General features: G+C 42.9%; 1 protein-coding gene across 1 annotated transcript; it reads left to right on the top strand.

Annotated features, from left to right (window-relative positions):
- The first annotated feature begins 485 nt into the window (after nt 1-485).
- RSBN1 (round spermatid basic protein 1) lies at nt 486-19,204 on the top strand. Its single transcript, XM_086862211.1, has 7 exons — nt 486-837; nt 4,381-5,051; nt 11,060-11,197; nt 11,590-11,732; nt 12,580-12,747; nt 13,807-13,915; nt 14,457-19,204. Exons 1-7 carry the CDS (start codon nt 486-488, stop codon nt 14,916-14,918), a joined length of 2,043 nt encoding a protein of 680 aa, XP_086718337.1. The 3' UTR covers nt 14,919-19,204.
- Nucleotides 19,205-19,219: the final 15 nt, after the last annotated feature.

Here is a 19,219-nt window from a genome sequence, read left to right as displayed (position 1 = left end):
CCTGTTTCTCGCAGGCTGGACGCGGTTTGGAGCAGCCTGGTGTAGTGGAAGGTGCCCTAGCCCATGGCAGAGGGTTAAACGAGCTTTTGAAATTCCCTCCCAACCCTCAACTTTCTGATTCAATGATTTTACTCCATCCCACTGCCATGGGCAGGGATGGCCTCCTTAGGCTCTCTCCAACAGCTCCACATCATCTGCCTCAGGGGGATAGCGTCCGCAGCATACTGCGGTCGGTGTTTAATGGATGAAGTACTTAAGAACAAGCGACAAACATCACTAAAGCAAAAGTTTTTTCACCCGTCTCCACTCCCCGGGCCCGCGCCCCCTCAGCGCTTTCCCGCCCACCCCCCGCCGCTCACGTGACCTGCGCCGCGCGCACGCGCCCCCCGCCCCCGAACTACACGTCCCATGGTGCCCCGCGGCTGCGCGTGCGTGGCGGCGCCCGGCGCTCGGGCCATTTAAATGTGTGTGAGGGAGCCCCTGAAATGGCCGCGCAGGTCGCCGCGGTGCCGCGGGCCCCGGAGGAGCCGCCGCCGCCCTCAGCGGACCGGCCCGCCCGGCCCCGCGGGCCTCGCCGCCGGCGGGCGGCAGCCGGCGAACCGCCGGCCGCCAAGCGGGCCCGGCCGAGCCAGCCGATGCTGGCGGGGCCCGGCCCGGCTGAGCCGCTGCCCCCGCCCGCCCTCCCCGCTGCTGCGGGACTGTTCACGTTCTCCCCGCTCAGCCTCCCGCCGCCCGGGGAGCGCCGACACCACCACCGGCACCACGCCGAGCCCACTGGCCACAAGGCGAGGCGCGGCAGCCCCGCGGACGGCGCGGCGGGGCGGCCCAGCCAGCGAGGTGAGCGACGGGGGGCGCGAGGGGCGCGGGTCCGGCGGGTGCCCCTGGCGGGCTCGGCCGGGCGGCAGCGGCGCCGCGCCGGGAGCCCCGGGAGCACCTGTGGAGGGCGGCGGCAGCGCAGCGGGCTCGGCGGCCCTGGTCCGGCCGTGTCGTAGCGGGCACGGCGGTACTGGCCCGGGGACGGAGCGCGGGGTGGGTGCGCTGCTGCTGCTGTCAGAATCGTCCTCATCGTAGGTTCAGCGTGCAAGTGCTGTGGGAATGAAGGTTTCTGCCCTCTGTGTTTGCATTAACGTGTGAGGAGCTGCTGGTTTGCTTTTTTTGTTTTTTTTTATTTTTATTTTTTTTTTTTTTTTTTTTTTTTTTTAACTGTTGATTTTAATAAGTGTCCTGAGAAGGGATCTCATGATTCCATACAAATATTTCCAAGGCGGGTGTGAGAGGATGGTGCCAGATTCTTTTCAGGGGTGCCCAGCAACAGGACAAGGCAGAATAACCATAAACTAAAACACAAGAAGTTCCTCCTCAACATTAGGAAGAATTTCTTTCAATGAAGGGTGGCAGAGCACTGGAACAGGTGCCCAGGGAGGTCCTTGGAGATATTCCAAACCTGTGTCACCTGCTCCAGGTGACCCTGCCTTGCCAGTCTCTAGAGGTCCCTTCCGATCCAAATTATTCTGTGTTTTCTTTCATTGAAATGCCAAAATATCTCTGGATTTTGGTGTGTGCTGTGTGTGGCTTTGTTTATTTTTTTTTAACAGTACAGAGTGATTGTTTCAGTTCTGCTCAGAGATTTGTTATAGTAAAAATCTTCTTGGAGAGAGCAAAATAGATAAAAAATAACTGCAAAAGCTGCTGTAATTAAAAATATAATGTGGTGAATTATATTTGAGGAGTGTATGGGCAGGTTTTGTGCCAACAAAACCAAAGATGCACTTGCTTACAGAAATCAAGTGTCTGTAGAGTAAACTCTAGATAGGACTGTCTTAAGAACAGACAGCACTATTACTGGGAGAGGCTTTTCTCCACTGGTTAATGCTTCCACACCACTGTGCTTGAATAATGATTATAAAAGCTCCTCGTTGTTAACCTGTGTGGTTTTAGCAGTGTTTATCAAGCAAAAGTTTGGAGCAGTATAACTTTGTAGAATGGAGTGTCACTGTGTCAGTTCTAACCCAGAATTAAATTAGGCCTCTTAATGAAAGCTTAAACAGTGTGAAAATGAGCATCAGAATTCCAGATTTGCAAGGGAATGCTGTTTGCTCATCTGAGCACTGCCTGTCTGCAGCTGTAGAGGTAGTGCCTTTAGGGATGGGGCTGTATTTCTTTTCCTGAATATCAGTTTTTATTTTGATCTATAGTCAAATTAAATTACCTATATGTGGCCCCAGGTGACAGTGACCACCCCCACTGTTTTTGCGGTTTAATAATGGTTCTGGTTCTCTTGTGGGATGTCTGATCATTTTAGAGTAGCTGAGTTATTGGCATTGCTGTCACTATGCCTCACTACTGAGCCCATAGTTTAGTGACCTATTCACAGCTTTTTTGTGTTTGAGGTGCTGGAGGCTTTCTGTTTATTTAAAGAAATAATTAAAACAATATTTCCTTCAAGATTGCAAGGCATTATTATGCCGTATATGTTTAGCTTCACTGAATACAGTAGTTACTCACTGTAATAGTGGGGCTCTGCTGTGTTGAGTGTATCCAGCAGCAGCCAGGATAGCTTTTATCCAGAAAACAGACAAGTGTTCACTGGAAGCTCCCAAATGCAAGGATTCCTCTGTCTGTTATTAGGATATGGCAGGAAGATACTTTGAATTAAAATGTGTGAGGTTTTAGAAATATACCTAGAATCAGAAATGCTTAAAATAAGAGACCTTTAACAACCAAATGTTCTTAGAAACGTGCATAGGAAAGTATTTCCAACACCTCAGTGGGGCATGAAATTCTTTTTTAGTTTCAGCTTGGGATCTCTGGTCTCACCAGGACAAATACCTGGTGTGTGAATTGCATGTTCAGTTAGTGAGTAAAGCAGTGTCTGTGCTTGAGAGCCCAGTGACTGAGCAAACCATGCACCCCTCACATCTGAGTCTTGCAGAAAACCTCATTCCAAGAACCGTTTCAGTTGACTTCCTGGAACAAGAGATACCACCCTGCTTTTCCTGGTTTCTCTGAAATAGAAAGATCAGGGCCTTTACTGTTTGCAAGGGCTGCAGCAGCAGAGTGAAAACTTGAATTTCAGGTCCTAAGACTATTGTACAAAGTGAGGATTAAGCAATCGGCTCTTTCTTTGCTTCATGAGTAACTCTGTTCCTTACTCCAGGCTGTTATGAAGGTCAACCCTCTCCAGTAAGGAGCTCCAAGACCAAACCAGTAATGATCCAGTTAAACACTGGTTACACTAAAGAACCTGGAGCTGCCTGTGTTTATCACTACACCTTTCCTCATAAAACAGTGTAACATGTATTTTTTTCTTTAACTTAAGTGCTCTAAGAGAATAAAGAGGGAATACCAGTGTGTAGCCAAAGAAAGGAAATTGTATTAGGACGAAGCCCTGTGCTGAGGGGAAACGGTAAAACTTTAGTTACTGCATCTTTGGTCAGGTGTCGCCTTCAGCTGTAGGTTGTGCTCATCCCCATGGCTATCCTGCTAACACATCTCCAGGAGATTTATGGGCATTGTTGGATGAAATAGTTCTTTGATTCAGGCACGTTAAAATCTTGTCTTGGCAATTTGAGTTTTTAACAGCTGGAGCATCAATTTTTCTAATTACCTTTGTCCCTTGCTAAACATTATTTAAATTAGTTTTTATTCTTGAAATAAGAACTTAAACTGTTCCGTTTTGCCTGACAGAACTACTCCTTTACATTTTATCTCTCAGCATTTTGGAGGTTGATTAACCTCAAAAAAAGGTGGAACAACTAAAACAGGCTCTTAATTTCTTTCTCTCAACTGAATCGTTAACTATAAGACTGAATCTGTTGATGTGATGATTTGGGTCCTTTAATTTTAAGAGATCAGCAAACTAAGATTTACTTAAGTGTTTTTACCTCTAAATGTAAGTAAAGCTTGTAGCTCTTCAGTGCTACTCTGTTTGCTTCTGTATCACCTGTCTAAAAGCAGGGAAGTGTTCTGTAATGAAAGTCTTAATGTTTAAATGTTACACATACTTGTTTATCCTCTTTCCCTGTATGGCACTGCCTTAAATGTCAGAAGTTATTAATGTGTTTAATTATAGATGTTCTGAAATACAGACTCCTTTTAAAGGTATTCTCATAAATCTGTTTAAATTGAAGTATTTCTAAATATTAAGCTAGAATTTTGGAAGTTTTCCTTAACTCAAGGCTTTATTTGTATAACTATAGATAGCCTGACTTTTGACTGAATTATACAACCAAAAATGCTTTTGTTAATCTTTAAAAGTGTTTTAAGATTGGTCAGTCTCCCTGGGAGTAGATCCCTTCAGCAAGTGAGAGGCCTGAATTCTTTTGGGGTGAATATGCTGCAACTGCAGAACTCTAATCTTCTCTTTATTGTTGTTACCAGAAACTCCAGATGAAAATGGCAAAACCCAGCGAGCTGACAGTCTTATTATGAAGAAAATAAAGAAAAAAAAGAAAAAGAAACACCGGGAAGATGTGAGGGGAAAACGTCTGAAGATGTACAACAAAGAGGTGCAGACTGTGTGTGCTGGGCTCACTCGCATTGACAAGGAGACTCTGTCTCAAGGACAGTGTGACAACCTGGAAATGAACAAGGAATCCTTCAGGTACCTGAAGGATGAGCAGCTGTGCAGGCTGAACTTGGGCATGCAGGAATACCGGATACCCCAGGGAGTACAAACCCCCTTTGTGACACACCAGGAGCACTCTGTCCGCAGCAGCTTCCTGAAGACTGGCACTAAATTCAGTAACTTCATTCACGAGGAGCATCAGTCCAATGGAGGTGCCCTGGTCCTGCACGCTTACATGGATGAACTCTCATTTTTGTCTCCAGTGGAGATGGAGAGATTTGCAGAAGAGTTTCTTGCATTGTCATTCAGTGAAAATGATAAAAATGCAGCATACTATGCCTTAGCCATAGTGCACGGAGCAGCTGCCTATTTACCAGACTTCCTGGATTACTTTGCTTTTAACTTTCCAAATACTCCAGTGAAAATGGAAATTTTGGGCAAGAAGGACATTGAAACAACAACAATTTCAAATTTTCACTCTCAGGTAAGAACTATTCAAAAGCATAAATGTTGCACAATACCTAGAGTTGATTAATCTCAGTAACCCAGAGCAGATATGCTTTAAAATACGCAAAGTCACAAATTTATTTTCTAATGAAGATGAAGAAAAGTGATGTTAGGGCTACACTACTGTGCTGTCTATTCCTGCATCTGCGTAAAGCTTTTCTGTGCTCCCAGGTAGCTAGTGAATCATGCCTCAGACACTGCTACCTGTGACCTGCGGAGAGATCTGCATTGAGCATATTTTTCTTCTAAACTTGGGAAAACACTGAGATTGTTCAAAACAACAGCCAAGTCTTTGTCAGGAGTTACATGGACTGCAAATGCTAGTGCTTCTTTTCAAGTCAGTAGAGCTGGGGTTTGTTTTCAGGGTCTTGGAGTTTGGGGGTTATTTGCAATGATGTTACTTTTCACGTTTCAGTATATCTGTTTCACAAGGTTTTTATTATCTTAATTCCCTCAATGCCTTATCCTGCTTAAACTTTCTAACTTGAAGGTTGTTAGAGTATCTTTTATATTGCCTTGGAAAAGGAGTTTCATTTTATTTACTCCCTTTGTTTCCATGTTACGCTGAAACTAAATTCTGAAACTGTATCTCCATGTAACTTAAATGGATGCAACAGTAAAAACTGAGCTAATTTTAAGATTCCTATCTGAAAATCTCTGGCATTTTAGTCTTGTGATCAAGCTCAGAAGTATCTATGAGTATACCACAAGCTTACAGCTTAGATAAATTTCTTTTTGATGGAATAAAGCTTCTTTCTGTTTAGTCTGAAAATGGATCCAAACGATTGATTACCTTTAAGGTCTTTAGTTGAGACATTAATTACATTTTTACTAGTTCACCTGTTGGGAGGATAAATCTGAAAGTGTAGCGGTGTTCAGTTCAGTAGGATAGGAACACAGCATTAACAATAGACTTTGGAGTGTCAGTGCTTGTTGATGGGCTATTTGGGTCTCTGCAGGGTTTACCAAATGCTTATAAACAAGATTTGCATTGGAAAAACAATTACTCCTTTACAGAAAATTACTGCTTGGTTGCTGTGGAGTCTCTGAATAGCATTAAATGAATAATTCTGACACTTGGCTTTTTGTTTGACAGTGATTTTCTGCTGCAGCGCTTACTTCAACCAGCTTCTGTTTCTTGATTTAAGTAATTAGTTATGCTGTGTCTGGGTGCAGAGTACCCCAAAAAGTCTCTGAACCACTGCTGCGGGCAATAGCACTTCTGCACAGCACACACCTGTGTGCTGCAGATGTGTCCACAGATCATGCTTTAAAGTCTTCTGTATTAGGGATTTATCTGTGTTCTTTAGTGTCCTGATTGCATTCTGGCTTGAGTATATGTGATGACCCCTGAAATGGCTAAACAGAGCCTCTGGAATGTTTAACAATTGCATTTTTTCTCAGTGAATGTCCTGTGAACACAAATACTGGCACTATAAATACACGTGAGGAATGTAATAAATAAGAGGCTTTGCTGGTTTATAGTCTCCTAGTACTTCAATTAATTCTATTTTAAGTACTATCTAAACTTGATTGAGTCATGACATAAGGTTCAGTTGGTCTAAACCACTTCTCTAAACCCAGCTCCAGCATGACCTGGTTAATCCTCTCTGGCTGAAGTGTGTTAGTGCACTTCTCCCTGAGCAAACAGAGCAGGGGAGCTATCACAGGCAGCTGGAGCAGGGCTCTCCAGAGAATACAGGTGATGGAAAAGCTGAAGGAAACATTGGAATTGCTAGTGGATTCACCCAAGTTTCGCAGGCTGGCTTGTCTTGGAATGGAGAAGGCTGCAATGCCCTGCTCAAGGGCCTGAGTGATGAACCTGGCTGTTGGGCTGGTGTTCCTTGGCAGATCTGGTGAGGGATGAACAGATTGGACAAGCTTCACTTTTCACTCTTCTGTACAAGAACTGTACAGTGCAGAAGCACTTCATAGTTGTGCGTTTGCAGATTAAACATGTTGCACTATTGTATGCTGTAACACTGATTACTTATAATTAAGTTGCCTCTGTTCTAGGTTTGTTCTCTGTGCATGAGTTTGTTTGCTGCACAGACCTGTGCTGAGGGGGTCTGGAGCATTAGGGAGTCTTGAATCCTGAAGATTCAGTGTCAAGAAATCTAAATTTGTTCTGTAAACTGCACGTTAATGTGATCTTTGGCTTGCATGACATTCAGCTGTTTTGTGTTTTTAGTGAAACTGAATTGCAGTATTCAAAATATGGACTTTAATCTAAAGGACTTGGTAAATCTAGTGATAATTAACTGCTTTGCAAGGTGAATTCCTTCGTTCTCAGTGCAGTGAGTTTATAGCAAAGCACTCCAATATGTATTTGTTACATAAGTGTTTGGTTTCAGTATCTTAAAATAATTCAGCTTTAATGTCCTGTGGGTTCTTTGCTCACATTGGCACTCATGGGTTCTAACACTGAAGTACTGCAGCTCACCTTTAGTGTGGAGCTGTGCACTTGGTCTGAGAGCTTTCAAGACTCAAATCACTGAGCAGTAAGCTTTCCTCACATAAGGGCACACTAATATGGAAACTCTTTGTGGTGCAGCTGGAATGAACTCTTATTTTCCTTATCGCTTGTTTCAGTACAATTGCTTCTACTCAGTGAATGAGAATATGTTTAGAGTTTAAAAAACACTTCTTTTTTTCCCAACTGATCAATTCTCTGCCTGATGAATTCTCTCTGTGATCCAAAGAACAGTTAGGCTGTCACAGAGGGTGTGTGGGGGTTCTGGGAAGAGGCCAGGAAAGAGAATTGGGGAAGTAGGTTTTCCATAAGCTGCTGTTTCTTCTGGGAAGAAGGTGGGAGAAGCAGCCAACAGGTGATAACTGGGTAAGTTTTCTTACTCCTGTTGCTCAGAACAGGTTACTCTGCCCCTGACAGCTTTGGGTCATTAACCACATCACAGCTTGGTTGTCTGACCCATGTGAACTTCTCTGATTCTGGAAGGGTAATTTCTTTTTTTTGCAGTAGCTACTAAAGTATTAAGTGGAGAAATTGTGCATCTGAATTGCAAACTTAATTTGGTTTGTCACTAAAGCCATACAACCAATGCCCAGTGATCCTGCATGATGTCAGATTTTAGTCAAACATGTCACCCTTTCTGTGCTGGCATGTCCTTCAGCAGGAATCAGCCTTCTGCTCTTGCTTTCTTCCTTGTAGCCAAGCGTTTGTGTGGTTGGTTTTATAGCTGACTTGGCATACTGAAATACTGTTGCTGTCAACTGATTCATCCTTTTCTTGCAACTGGAGAGAAACTTCTGAGACTTAATTTCATTTGTCTCCAGCTGATGCCTCATCCGTGTGTCCTCTTCTCACCCTGTGCTGCTCACTTAACCAGTGGTGGGGCTGGGGTGGCTCAGGAGCATGCAAATAAACACCAGCTCTGTGCCTCTGACAGGAAACACTGCCTCAGCCTGCTTCTGTTCTCACCCAAGTGTGGGAAACACTGATAGGCACAAGGTGCAGCTGAGAGAAAATGTCTCCATGAGCACTCAAGAGCTAATTTTAAACGTGCCCATCTCACTGTCAGTGTGGGGGGTACGCATGGCAGTGATGGCTGGGTGGCATTTGAAAGGGCACAGGCTGCCTGAGTGGTCTTACTGGCCCCATTGCCTTTTTGCAACAATAAAAACAGTAGCAGTGACTGCTTGTGATCCACTGCTGCTTTTAAAGCAGCACAGGGAACAAATTATAGCAAGGGAGGTGCTGCGGTAATAAGTTACTGACTTCTGGCAGTCGTATGAAGTGGAGTGACCCCAAGTTCCTAAGTTCCTAAACAAGAGCTGAACTTTAAACAAAAATAAAAAACACTGAGAGAGATCCTAGTGGACATAACAAAGTGACTTCAGCTATTTCATCACCTCAGCTTTCTTCCTGCAATGAGGGGTGCAGGCAGGTGGCTGTGGAGTGAATAGAGCTCAGAGGGGATCTGGAGCACCTGGTGAATGCAAGGCCAAAGAGTTTGCAGTACAGCCAGGAGGGTGCTTGCTCATGGGACACTAAAACCACCCAGCTGTAAAGTGAGAGCAAGGTGCCTGTTCTTTCAGATGTTCATTACATCATATTCTTGGACTACTGGCCTAACTGGTGGTGTTGGTGTTTGCTGCTTAGAAGGAATTAACAATGAGAGAGAAGCAGTTTTAAAAAAACTGTGGAGGTTTTTTTATGGCATATTAAACTAGCCATAAACAGGCTACATCCCCTGTGATTGAGGTGCTTGAGATGAATAGTATAGCCTGCTGGGGATTGCTGTGGGTTGGTACATGTTTTCGGTGTAAATATGTCCTAGGTTTAATCCTCAAGTCTGTTATATTCCGTTAATTTCTATTAAAAACTAACAAAGCATTGAAATCCAATGTTTCCCTAAAGTATTTATACTCTTTCCTGTGTAATTCCTGAGTTCTTGATTATTTTTTCATTGTTCCAGTGCATTAAAAATAAATAGTTAAAACTTCTCATTTTTCATTTCCATTGAAAACATTACAAGGAGAAACTGCTTATGGAATTCTAATTTATTTTAACTCATGCCAACACCTGTGAAATACCAGTGACTCTCACCAGGTGGTTTCAGTAGCACAGAACTCATCTGGAAAGAGTCTGTCTCCACTTACATAAACGGTGCCAGGCAGTTAAGCTTCACTGGAGAAGGACCAGGGCCCTTCAGTCCTCAGTTTGTCTGTAGGTGCACAGAACTAAAATATTGCTGAGGTGTTCCAGTGCTCCTGCTCTGAACTGCATTCAGCAAATAGAGTGAGCTAAACTCCTGCAATTAAGAAGTGAAATATCTATGGCTTCTGCTGGAGGATAAAATTGCAGCAGTAATTCTATTCTTCCTTTATTAGTCTCTCCTAATTTACCTTTAACAACTCCATGGACTAGTTTAATGACATCTGGTTTGCTGGCTAAACATGCAAAACTGAAACTAAAAGCTAAGCTGCTCCACCCATGTATCTATAAGTGGAGTTAAAAAGTGCATCACACTGTGTGAACATGACTGTTAAACTGAAGATTTACCAGTAATTGTCTGTACTGTCCCACCACTCAGTCATGGAGAACAGCTGGAGTTTTTTAGAGCACTGAAGGCTGGGGCTCAGACACAATTGAGTGTGCAAAACAGACTTGTGCTGTATAGAGCTTGTGCTCTATAGTGTCATTTAGCTGTGCTGTCTACACAGAACCTCCTCTGTGGGCAGTGGCATCTTCCAGCTGCAGTCCATAGGATGAGGCTACAGAACACTGGAGTTTGCCCATGGCTCCCCTCTGGGAACAGGAAATTGGCAAGAAAAGTTTCCAGATGCCCTGGAAGGTGGGACAGTCTGTGTTCTAGAGGATGTCCGTGAGTTTGAGATTAAAGTGTTTCTGGCCCCAGCACTGACAGTAGGCTTTGCTGCAAATGGTTATCCTAAAATTCTTCTCCGTGAGCACTGGCTTTCCAGTTAAACCTCTCATTTCCTCTGCTTTTTGCCCAGTGTTCTGTGTATACTATAATAGCACCACCAGAACCACTGCAGGAAGGACACTGAGGTTTTTCACTGCAGTCCCAGGGGGAGGACCTCAGGGACAGGGCTGAAATGAGGAATGTCCCAGGAGCATCCGGTTTGAAATGTAGAAGCAACAGTCCAACTGCACAAACTAGTGGAGAGTTGAAGCTTGCTGGAGAAAGACTGAGTCACAATGAAACCTTGTGTGGCTGTTTTCTCAAGTCAGCCTGGAAGTGTTGAATTGTTCCTGAATTAGTCAAATATTCACTTGCTGTTATTCAAACTTCAGAAGGATTTCCTGTCAGGTGTACAAGCAGGAGTCCTTTCTTTCCCTTCTGTTCTAAACAGTCCCTGTGCGTATTCTTAAAGGCACAGCTGCTGAAACAGGTGTAGATGAATCCAAGATTGATCCCAGCTGTGTTAGATTAGTTAGTTTTAATCTCCTGTGAGAGAACTAAAGCTGTGGTGGTGTTGTGTCTCCTGTCTGGCCTTCAGGTCAATCGGACGTACTGCTGTGGCACCTACAGAGCAGGACCCATGCGCCAGATCAGCCTGGTGGGAGCAGTGGATGAAGAAGTTGGGGACTACTTCCCAGAATTCCTAGATATGTTGGAAGAATCTCCATTTCTTAGAGTAAGCAGCAACTTGTGATCAGAGCACTGTAGATATTTAAGCAATTGTTAGATTTCCAAGTAATTAGAAACTGTAAGGTATTTTCTTTATTGGTGTGCTTATTTGGGCTACTGAGGTTCATTCTTTCCTGTGTCCAAAGGCAAGGAATAAGGTGGCTAATTAAAAAAAAAAAAATCAAGTTTGTTATATGCACTTCTACTTCCCTAAAAACTATGCTTGACAAAATTAGCTTGGAATATCTTTTTCTCCTCAAACTTACTTAGTTTCTATGCAATTCTTCTGACAGCAGATATGAACCAGTTTTACCAAAGGCATCATTTAATTTTTCTATCTTACCCAGTGTTTTGTGTTATGTGTGTTTTGTGGGTTGTTCTGTTCCTATTTTCTTTTAGATGACTTTGCCCTGGGGGACTCTTTCCAGTCTCAGACTTCAGTGCAGGTCCCAGAGTGATGATGGACCCATCATGTGGGTGAGGCCGGGAGAGCAGATGATCCCCACAGCTGATATGCCAAAATCACCCTTCAAACGGCGCCGGTACAGTTTGGGTTTCCTTTTGTACTTGAGGAAAAACATTGCAGTTAAGTCTGTGTCAGATTTGAGAACAAAAGCAAAGTGATTGATGTGCAACTGGCTTTTCAGAGGACTAATTCAGATTTAAGTTTCACTTTCACTTTGTTTCAAATTGGCTCAGCAGACAAAGCAAACGTTACCTGTGATGGGTATTTTATTTCACAACTTCTTTCAGTACTTCTCACATATCCTAGATCAGTGCTTTAAGATTAAAACCTCCTTTTATTATCCTTCAGGAGGCTTAATTAGTCTTATTTCTGTGTGAACGACCAATTTGGTGGTGAGAGCAGGTGGAATGCTGTAAAACAGCAGAGATCCTTCTACTGCTTGTGCTGCATCAGAGTGCAGTCAGTGCTAAAGCACTTGTAACACTGCCTGCCTGCTCAGGAATTATTGTGTGTGCTTGCTTTCTGTCCCTGAAAGAGTGCTCTAAGACAAATTTCAGGAAATTTGAAAGCATATTTTAATTGTCATTTCAAGAATTTTTGGATGTACTCCCAAATACTTGAAGCTCAGGTTCTGTAGGATAACTCTATTTCAAATACCAATACATTCTTGGAGGAAGTCTTTCAGCACAAGCGAACACAAAAATTATGTGATTTGATTTGTTTTGGGAAGTTTGATCTCATAAGCTGAATTGTACTTTGCTACTTCTGTTTCAATCTTTCACCAAATAAACACCTAGAAAAAAATCAAGGAAATGCTTTGTTCCTTGGAATCCTGCAGCACCCACTATTTCAAGATTATTTTAGTACAAATGTTAATTTTTGAGCAACAGGGACATTTTTAGTGTGTTTTTATCCCATTGCAGGTCCATGAACGAGATCAAGAACCTGCAGTACCTACCTCGGACCAGCGAGCCCCGTGAGGTCCTGTTTGAGGACAGGACCAGAGCTCACGCTGACCATGTGGGGCAGGGCTTTGACTGGCAGAGCACAGCTGCTGTCGGGGTGCTCAAGGCTGTGCAGTTTGGGGAATGGTAAGTGCTGCTGGAATGCAGCTATTCTTTTAAAAAAAAAATAATTCCTTGCAAAACAAACCTAATCAGAAACAGTTTAAACCCTATAATGAGACAATCACTGGAATCATCTGCCCAGGGAGGTGGTGGACTCATTGGATGTGTTTAAAAATAAAGCCAGGATGTGGCACTCAGTGCTATGGTTTAGTTGATGAAGAGGTGTTAGGCCATAGGTTGGATGAGATAATCTTAAAGGTCTTTTCCAACCAAGTTCATTGTGTGATTCTGTGATTCAAAAGCTGCATAGAGCTGAAAACCTCAAGCTGCGCACCTCCTATTTTTCCATCTAGAGGCAGTAAAAAATTTGTAGTAGCAGCTTGCAGAATATTTTAGTGATGTACAAAAGCCTTAAACTTGGACCATCATCCTTGATTATTCTTTTCCTGAGCACGTATGTTAATTCTAGCTTTTGTAACTGCAGTCTGAGAGTTCAGTGCAATTAGCTTCACAGCTGCGGTGCTTTCTCAGGTTATGCACCCAGGATATTGCTGTTGACCTTGCAGAGAAACTGGATTTGCATCATTTTAATAGTTAGAAATTACAGTAGAAATTGGATAGCATCATTAGTGATATCATTAGACTAAAAGATGCCAGTATTTCGTATACTCTGCTGTTGAATAAAACTCCTCACAGGTTCAACTTCAGTGTTACTTTATAATTTTACATTTTTCCCTTAATGCAGAATTATTCTGTCCAATTTTAGAATGGAAGAATTGAGGCAAATTGTGGTTCCTGGAACACAGAGAACTTTCATAGTGGCAGTTTGAACCTGGTTCACAGGCTTTTCAGTATATTGCCCATGCAAACATCATTTCTTTTGTGATGGAGCAAGCGTGGAGAAACAAAAAAGAGAAATCTATGAATTATCCCTGTTTTTCAAAATAATACACTATTGAGAAGTGTTGAGACTTTGTGCACTGAAGCAGGTCATTGGTTCAATGAAGCTTTCTGCTGGGAAGAGCTGTAATGCTCTGTAACTCAAAAACTTTAAAAATTCGTGGAATTCTCATTTTTTTCTAGGAGTGACCAGCCTCGTATAACCAAAGATGTGGTTTGTTTTCATGCTGAAGACTTCACTGATGTTGTGCAGAGACTTCAGCTGGACCTGCATGAACCTCCAGTGTCACAGGTATCAAATCTGCCCTCGTGACAGCTCATTCCTGATGTTTTGGGAGGAGTTTCTGACAGATCCCAGCTTCTCCCTAAAGTCAGCCCTTTTGTATCCCATCAGTTCCCATAATTCTCTCAGTTCAGGATAAAATAGCTCAGTTGGAAGGGATCTTTTCCTTTCCCCTGAGCTGGGGTTCATGCTGTGGATCCCAGGGTGTGCTGTAGAAACAATCTGTTGATTGAGCCATGTGTGCCTGTTCCTGATTTTTCTAATGTCTGATGTCTTAGGCTATGGAAGCATCTAAACTCAGTCCTGTCAGCCCAAATAATGCAGCCCATTTTTGTAGTTTTTAACTATAACTATAGAAACCTCTTAATTCTCCTCTAAAGATGTGCATATCTGAGAAACTGTATATTAAAAGTCTAGTTCTCATTTGAATTTGAAGTTTTACCCATGAAACAGAAACATTCTGATTTGGACATGAATTAACTTGAAAACAGGAAGATGCTGAATTGTTTGAAGAGTTTATCACTAACTTTCCCATCTCTCCTTCTCCCAGTGTGTTCAATGGGTGGATGAAGCCAAACTAAACCAAATGAGACGGGAAGGCATTCGCTATGCTAGGATTCAGTTGTGTGACAATGACATCTACTTCATCCCTAGAAATGTCATTCATCAGTTCAAAACAGTGTCAGCAGTCTGCAGCTTAGCCTGGCACATCAGACTCAAACAGTATCACCCCATGGGGGAGACTTCTCCAAAAGCAGAAAGCAATTCAAGCCTGAGCAGTGATGTTCCTGGAAACCTAGAGGCAGAAGGTGAACCCCAAGGTGTGAGTGTAAAGATAGAGTCTGAAGAACCAGGTATAGAAATTCAGCTTACCCCAGGGGTGCTCTCCTCCTCTGTTTCTTCAATATCAGGACTTGTGCAACCAGATCAGGTGGCCCAGCCCCTTACAGGTTTTAAAACAGAGTCTGATCAGCAACACAATCCACAGGATCATGCAGGCTCTTCTGTGTGATATGTATATATTCAAACATTTTTTAAACAACTTTTTAAAATTTTGATGTGAAGTTATAGTTTTATAACTGGCTTATGTTTTATTGGAGAAATCTTGCCTATAATTCTATAAAGAAAGGTGACATTCCAAAATGTCAAGCATATCTTTTTTACACAGATTATGCAAAATTCAAGTTGTATTTTAACCCCTTAGTACAACCTGTAACAGTGGTCTACCACTTCTTTCTGTTTAACTGAAGAGATGTTGAATATCTTCTCAAAGTCAGATTGAAATTCCTCCAGGAACATGAAATGATTGAACTCACCATTGGTCACTGTTATTTCCCTACTTTTACTTTATCTCTAATCTTCACCAGAAAGTGATGCTTTTGTAGAAGACTTGCAAAGTGACTTCCCCATCTCATTTTAATTGCTTAAAAAAGTAAAAAAAAAAAAAAAAGGAAAAAAAGAAAAAGAAAAAAATAGAGAAAGCACAGCACTTTTGATGATTTGTGGAATTTTTGGTATGTCTGTTCTTGACATGTTGGTTTATATACAAGCTATAGAAATTGATGTTTCTTACAGTTCCTACAAGGGTGACCTGTAAAAAGAACTGAAGCAAGTGTCTGATTCCTGTTGAAATGCAATGACTTACTGACCTAACACTTCTCACAGCACTGCTTATGTTGTTTGGTGTGAGGGTTTTTGCTTCCAAAATACATCTTCCCTGAACGTGATAAATGCTAGTGTCAAAATTAGAGAACCTCTCGGTAGTCTTGTGGAGGAAACTGCTATCTTTGAGCACTTTAATGCTTTAAAATACTTAACCAACTTGGCAGCTTGTTTGATCGGGTCGTAACGTGTCCAATGGATTGGACTTTCCCTTGTACTGATGCACTTAATATAATAATCATTGAGCTGATACTAGACTTCCTAGAATAAGGACAGCCTTACTGTGTAAGTTCTGTGTTAGTATTTCACAATAAAAAGTATTTTGGCGTTGGACTGCTTTTTCCACGTGTAGCTCCTGGGTGCCCAGTTACTGTGGAAAAATCAGCAGCACATGCTCAATGTGTAGAGTGTCAGCTATTAACAGTTTTTAAACGATCTTTCAATGTTTCTGGATGTAAATGTGTAATCTGTATTTGACTTTCACTCACCCCATTTATTACTGCCCTTTCCAGTCATCAAAAGGAAAAGTCCCTTTTCCCTCTCCCTCCCTCCTCCCCGCATTTAGAGTACAAGTTGGGGTTTGGTGCAACTTAAGCTGTCTCCAGATAACTATTTGTTCTAATCCTCACTGGGGTAGGAAAGATTTGAAACACTATGTTAGACTAGACAAAAGCAAAGATGCTGTGTTAGTTCTGGATGCATCTTTTTAATATCAATTATTACTCTTCTCTTTATAAGGGTCTCTAAAATATGTTACTCTATTATAAATCTTACTTTGTGCAATATTGTTTGTGTAGGCTTTTATATACATATTAGCACCTCAGTGTAGAGGTCACTATTTTAAACTGATAGAGAAATAATCCTCAGAAGATACTGCAGTGATTAGTTAGAACCTGTATTACTCCTTATGTGTATGTATGTATTGTCTTCGGTACAAAAATGAGGACTAGGAAATATTTCAATTTAAAACTAATTTACAGATTGAAGTGGTAGTGACTCGTTTAGTAATCTGTGTAAATAAGGTGTTAGAATGGAAAGCTTTTATGATGAGAAGTAATGTGATTCATGCAGGGGTGTAATTTAATCTTAGCAGAAATTCTAGATGACTCAGTGTGGCTCAGAAACGAGCTGTCAGTTCTCTGGTGGGTTTTTTCCACTTTTTATGTTGAGAGGAATTTCATAGCTTTAAGGGTTGTGCAAAGTAAAATTCCTCACAGGCAATAGTGGTTTCACTTCATCCTTCACATTCAAAGATTCCCCAGGGGTGTTCTTTCCTTTTGACCAAGTCTGCGAGTCTTCCACGTGCCCATTCTGCGCCTCTCCCGTGCTGCTCCCTGGCCCAGCCAGGGTGGCCCTTCCCTGGCAGCCAGCACTGATCACTCAGGAACTGTCACACCTGCAGGGGCCAAGCGAGCCTGCAGAGGCAGCATAAACAGTGAGAGCCCCCATGCACCAACCTGTCTGTTTCTTGGGAAAATTGGAATGGAATGAAGAGAGAATGCATTTGGAAGTCCTTTGTAAATTCTAATAGCATGTTTTCAAATGGATGAAGGAAGACTAGGGTGGTTTGTGCTACTTTCCAAGCTGTAGCTTTAGTGACATCAGTGACAACAGCCTGAAATTCCTGGAAAATGCTCTGACTTCCTCTTGCATGGAGGTACATGACCAATAGCATCATGCTCTCTGTGCTCTGCTCAGTTACTAACTTAAAACCTAATGTCAGATTTAAATGCACATAAATAAAGGTATCTTTGAATGACCTGAATGTTGCTGATGCTATCCTATTTTGAAAGACTGAGGGAGAGAGGAACAAGCTGTTTGAGAATCTCTTACTAAATCCATTCTCAGCTTTGCTGTGCTTTAACCAAACTGGCAGGCTTTCAAATTCCATCTCAACTCTGGATGTAAAGTGTGAGAGGAATTGCTTGGGAAGCTGCTCATTCTCCAGCCACTGCTTCATTTGCCTGGAACCAAAGCCTTGGTGGGACAAATACAAATGTTTTCCAGCCCAAGACCTGTAGAACTCTGATATTTCATGAGCTAGAGCAGTTTAGAGAGGAAGTAATGAGTTCAGGCCACTTAGTGTTTGAGCAGAACAAACCCAGTAAATATTTCTGAATATCTCCTGTTCTGCTATTTGAATTTCTCCAAGATTTCATAAAGTGGGCTCCTTAATGAGCTGATCAAACTCTGGAACATTTGATGGCTTGTTCTAAGGCTGAGGAAGTTGGGGCTGTTCAGTGTGGACACCTCAGGGCCCCTTCCACGCTCTGCAGGGGCTACAGGGAAGCTGGAGAGGGGCTGTTCATCAGCAATTGAGTGACAGGACAAGAGGCAATGGGTACAAATCAAAAGAGGAGGAATTTCAGAGATAAGGAAGAAATTTGACAGGTGGTGAGGATCTGGTTGCCCAGGGAGGTTGTGGATACCCTAACCCTGGAAGTTTTCGAAGCCAGGTTGAGCAGCCTGGCCCAGTGGGTGGTGTCCCTGCACATGGCAGGGAGTTGGGAGATTGGACTGGGTGATTTTTAAGGTCCATTCCAACACCTTAATGTTCTGTTATTGTCAGTGGAAAGCAGATACAGAACAGTTCCTAAATATGAAGGCTGCTGGTCATTTCGGCAAATCCTCAATGCTCCATTTATGAGGATCTGCTCTGTGATGTGTGTCAGGTAGAAAATACTCCAGCTTTGTGCTGGAGACAGCTGTCACTGCCCAAGTGCTCTGTCTGTGAAACAGAACTGAGGCTTAGACTTGACTTTAAATCAAGTGCTGATGACTAAAACATCGCAGGGATAAAGGCACGTGGCTCAGCTGTGCTAGAAATGGACCAGTAAATGCAGTGTAAAGCTGAAATACTGGCTGGCTTTGGTTTCCTCTCTCCTCTAGACAAGCTCCAGGTCGCTTGGTGCAGGTATCTGCCACGTTCTCTTCCAGGAAGGGGGAGCACCACAACGTGTTCCCAGGGGATTCATAAGGGACACTTTTCACAGAGGCTCTACTGTGCGTTGCTGCACGTTACAGTTCAGTTCCCCTGGACAAGGCAAATTGTCAGAGCTTTCCCCAAGTTCTTATCGGGCGTGACCGCCCCGGTTAGGGGTGCGAATCAGCTGAGGGATGAACTCTGCAGTTCCCGAGGAGTGTTGAGCATGGGCAGCCTTGAGCTGGCTGAGGGGAGTGGGGGAATCGTTTCCTCTCCCCCAGAGCCCGTTCTGTCCCTTCCTGTGGGCTCTGAGCAGTGCCCAGGGCACCCCGAGCATTCAAACACCCGCTTTCTGATTTCTCTGTACAACATGTAAAGATACCGACTCCTGTATTGCTGTTTCGTGATTTAATTTGATTTGATTGGCAGCTACGATTATTTTTTCTGTGGTTTTAATTTATCTAAGGTCTCTGCCTCCAGAGGACGTGTACAATTGCCTGGACGACTGTTTGCTTTGTGCGGCCTTAGTGTATTTATTGACATTCGCGTGTGTGCGGGGGCGGCCCCGCGCCCCCCCCGCGCTGTCGGTAGCTGACTGTACACCAGTATCAAGCTGTTAAGCTATTTCTTTGTAAAATAGTCCTGCGGAATGCATAGAATTTTTTTCCTGTAAAGTATTTTTTTAATAAACAAAAGTCTGATTTTGTCCTTTACCCGCCTGGGCGCTT

The sequence above is a fragment of the Cyanistes caeruleus genome, chromosome 24 (genome assembly GCF_971803275.1).
Source record: "Cyanistes caeruleus chromosome 24, bCyaCae1.hap1.1, whole genome shotgun sequence".
NCBI lineage: Eukaryota > Metazoa > Chordata > Aves > Passeriformes > Paridae > Cyanistes > Cyanistes caeruleus.
The sequence above is the reverse complement of the archived record's forward strand: the minus strand, read 5'-3'. Positions and strand labels throughout refer to the sequence as shown.

Excerpts from the sequence above, each read along its gene's own strand:
- RSBN1 (XM_086862211.1), top strand. The coding sequence starts at position 486 with ATGGCCGCGCAGGTCGCCGCGGTGCCGCGGGCCCCGGAGGAGCCGCCG. Across the intron at positions 838-4,380 it reads GGGGCGGCCCAGCCAGCGAG|AAACTCCAGATGAAAATGGC; the intron begins GTGAGCGACGGG and ends TGTTGTTACCAG. Across the intron at positions 5,052-11,059 it reads TTTCAAATTTTCACTCTCAG|GTCAATCGGACGTACTGCTG; the intron begins GTAAGAACTATT and ends TCTGGCCTTCAG.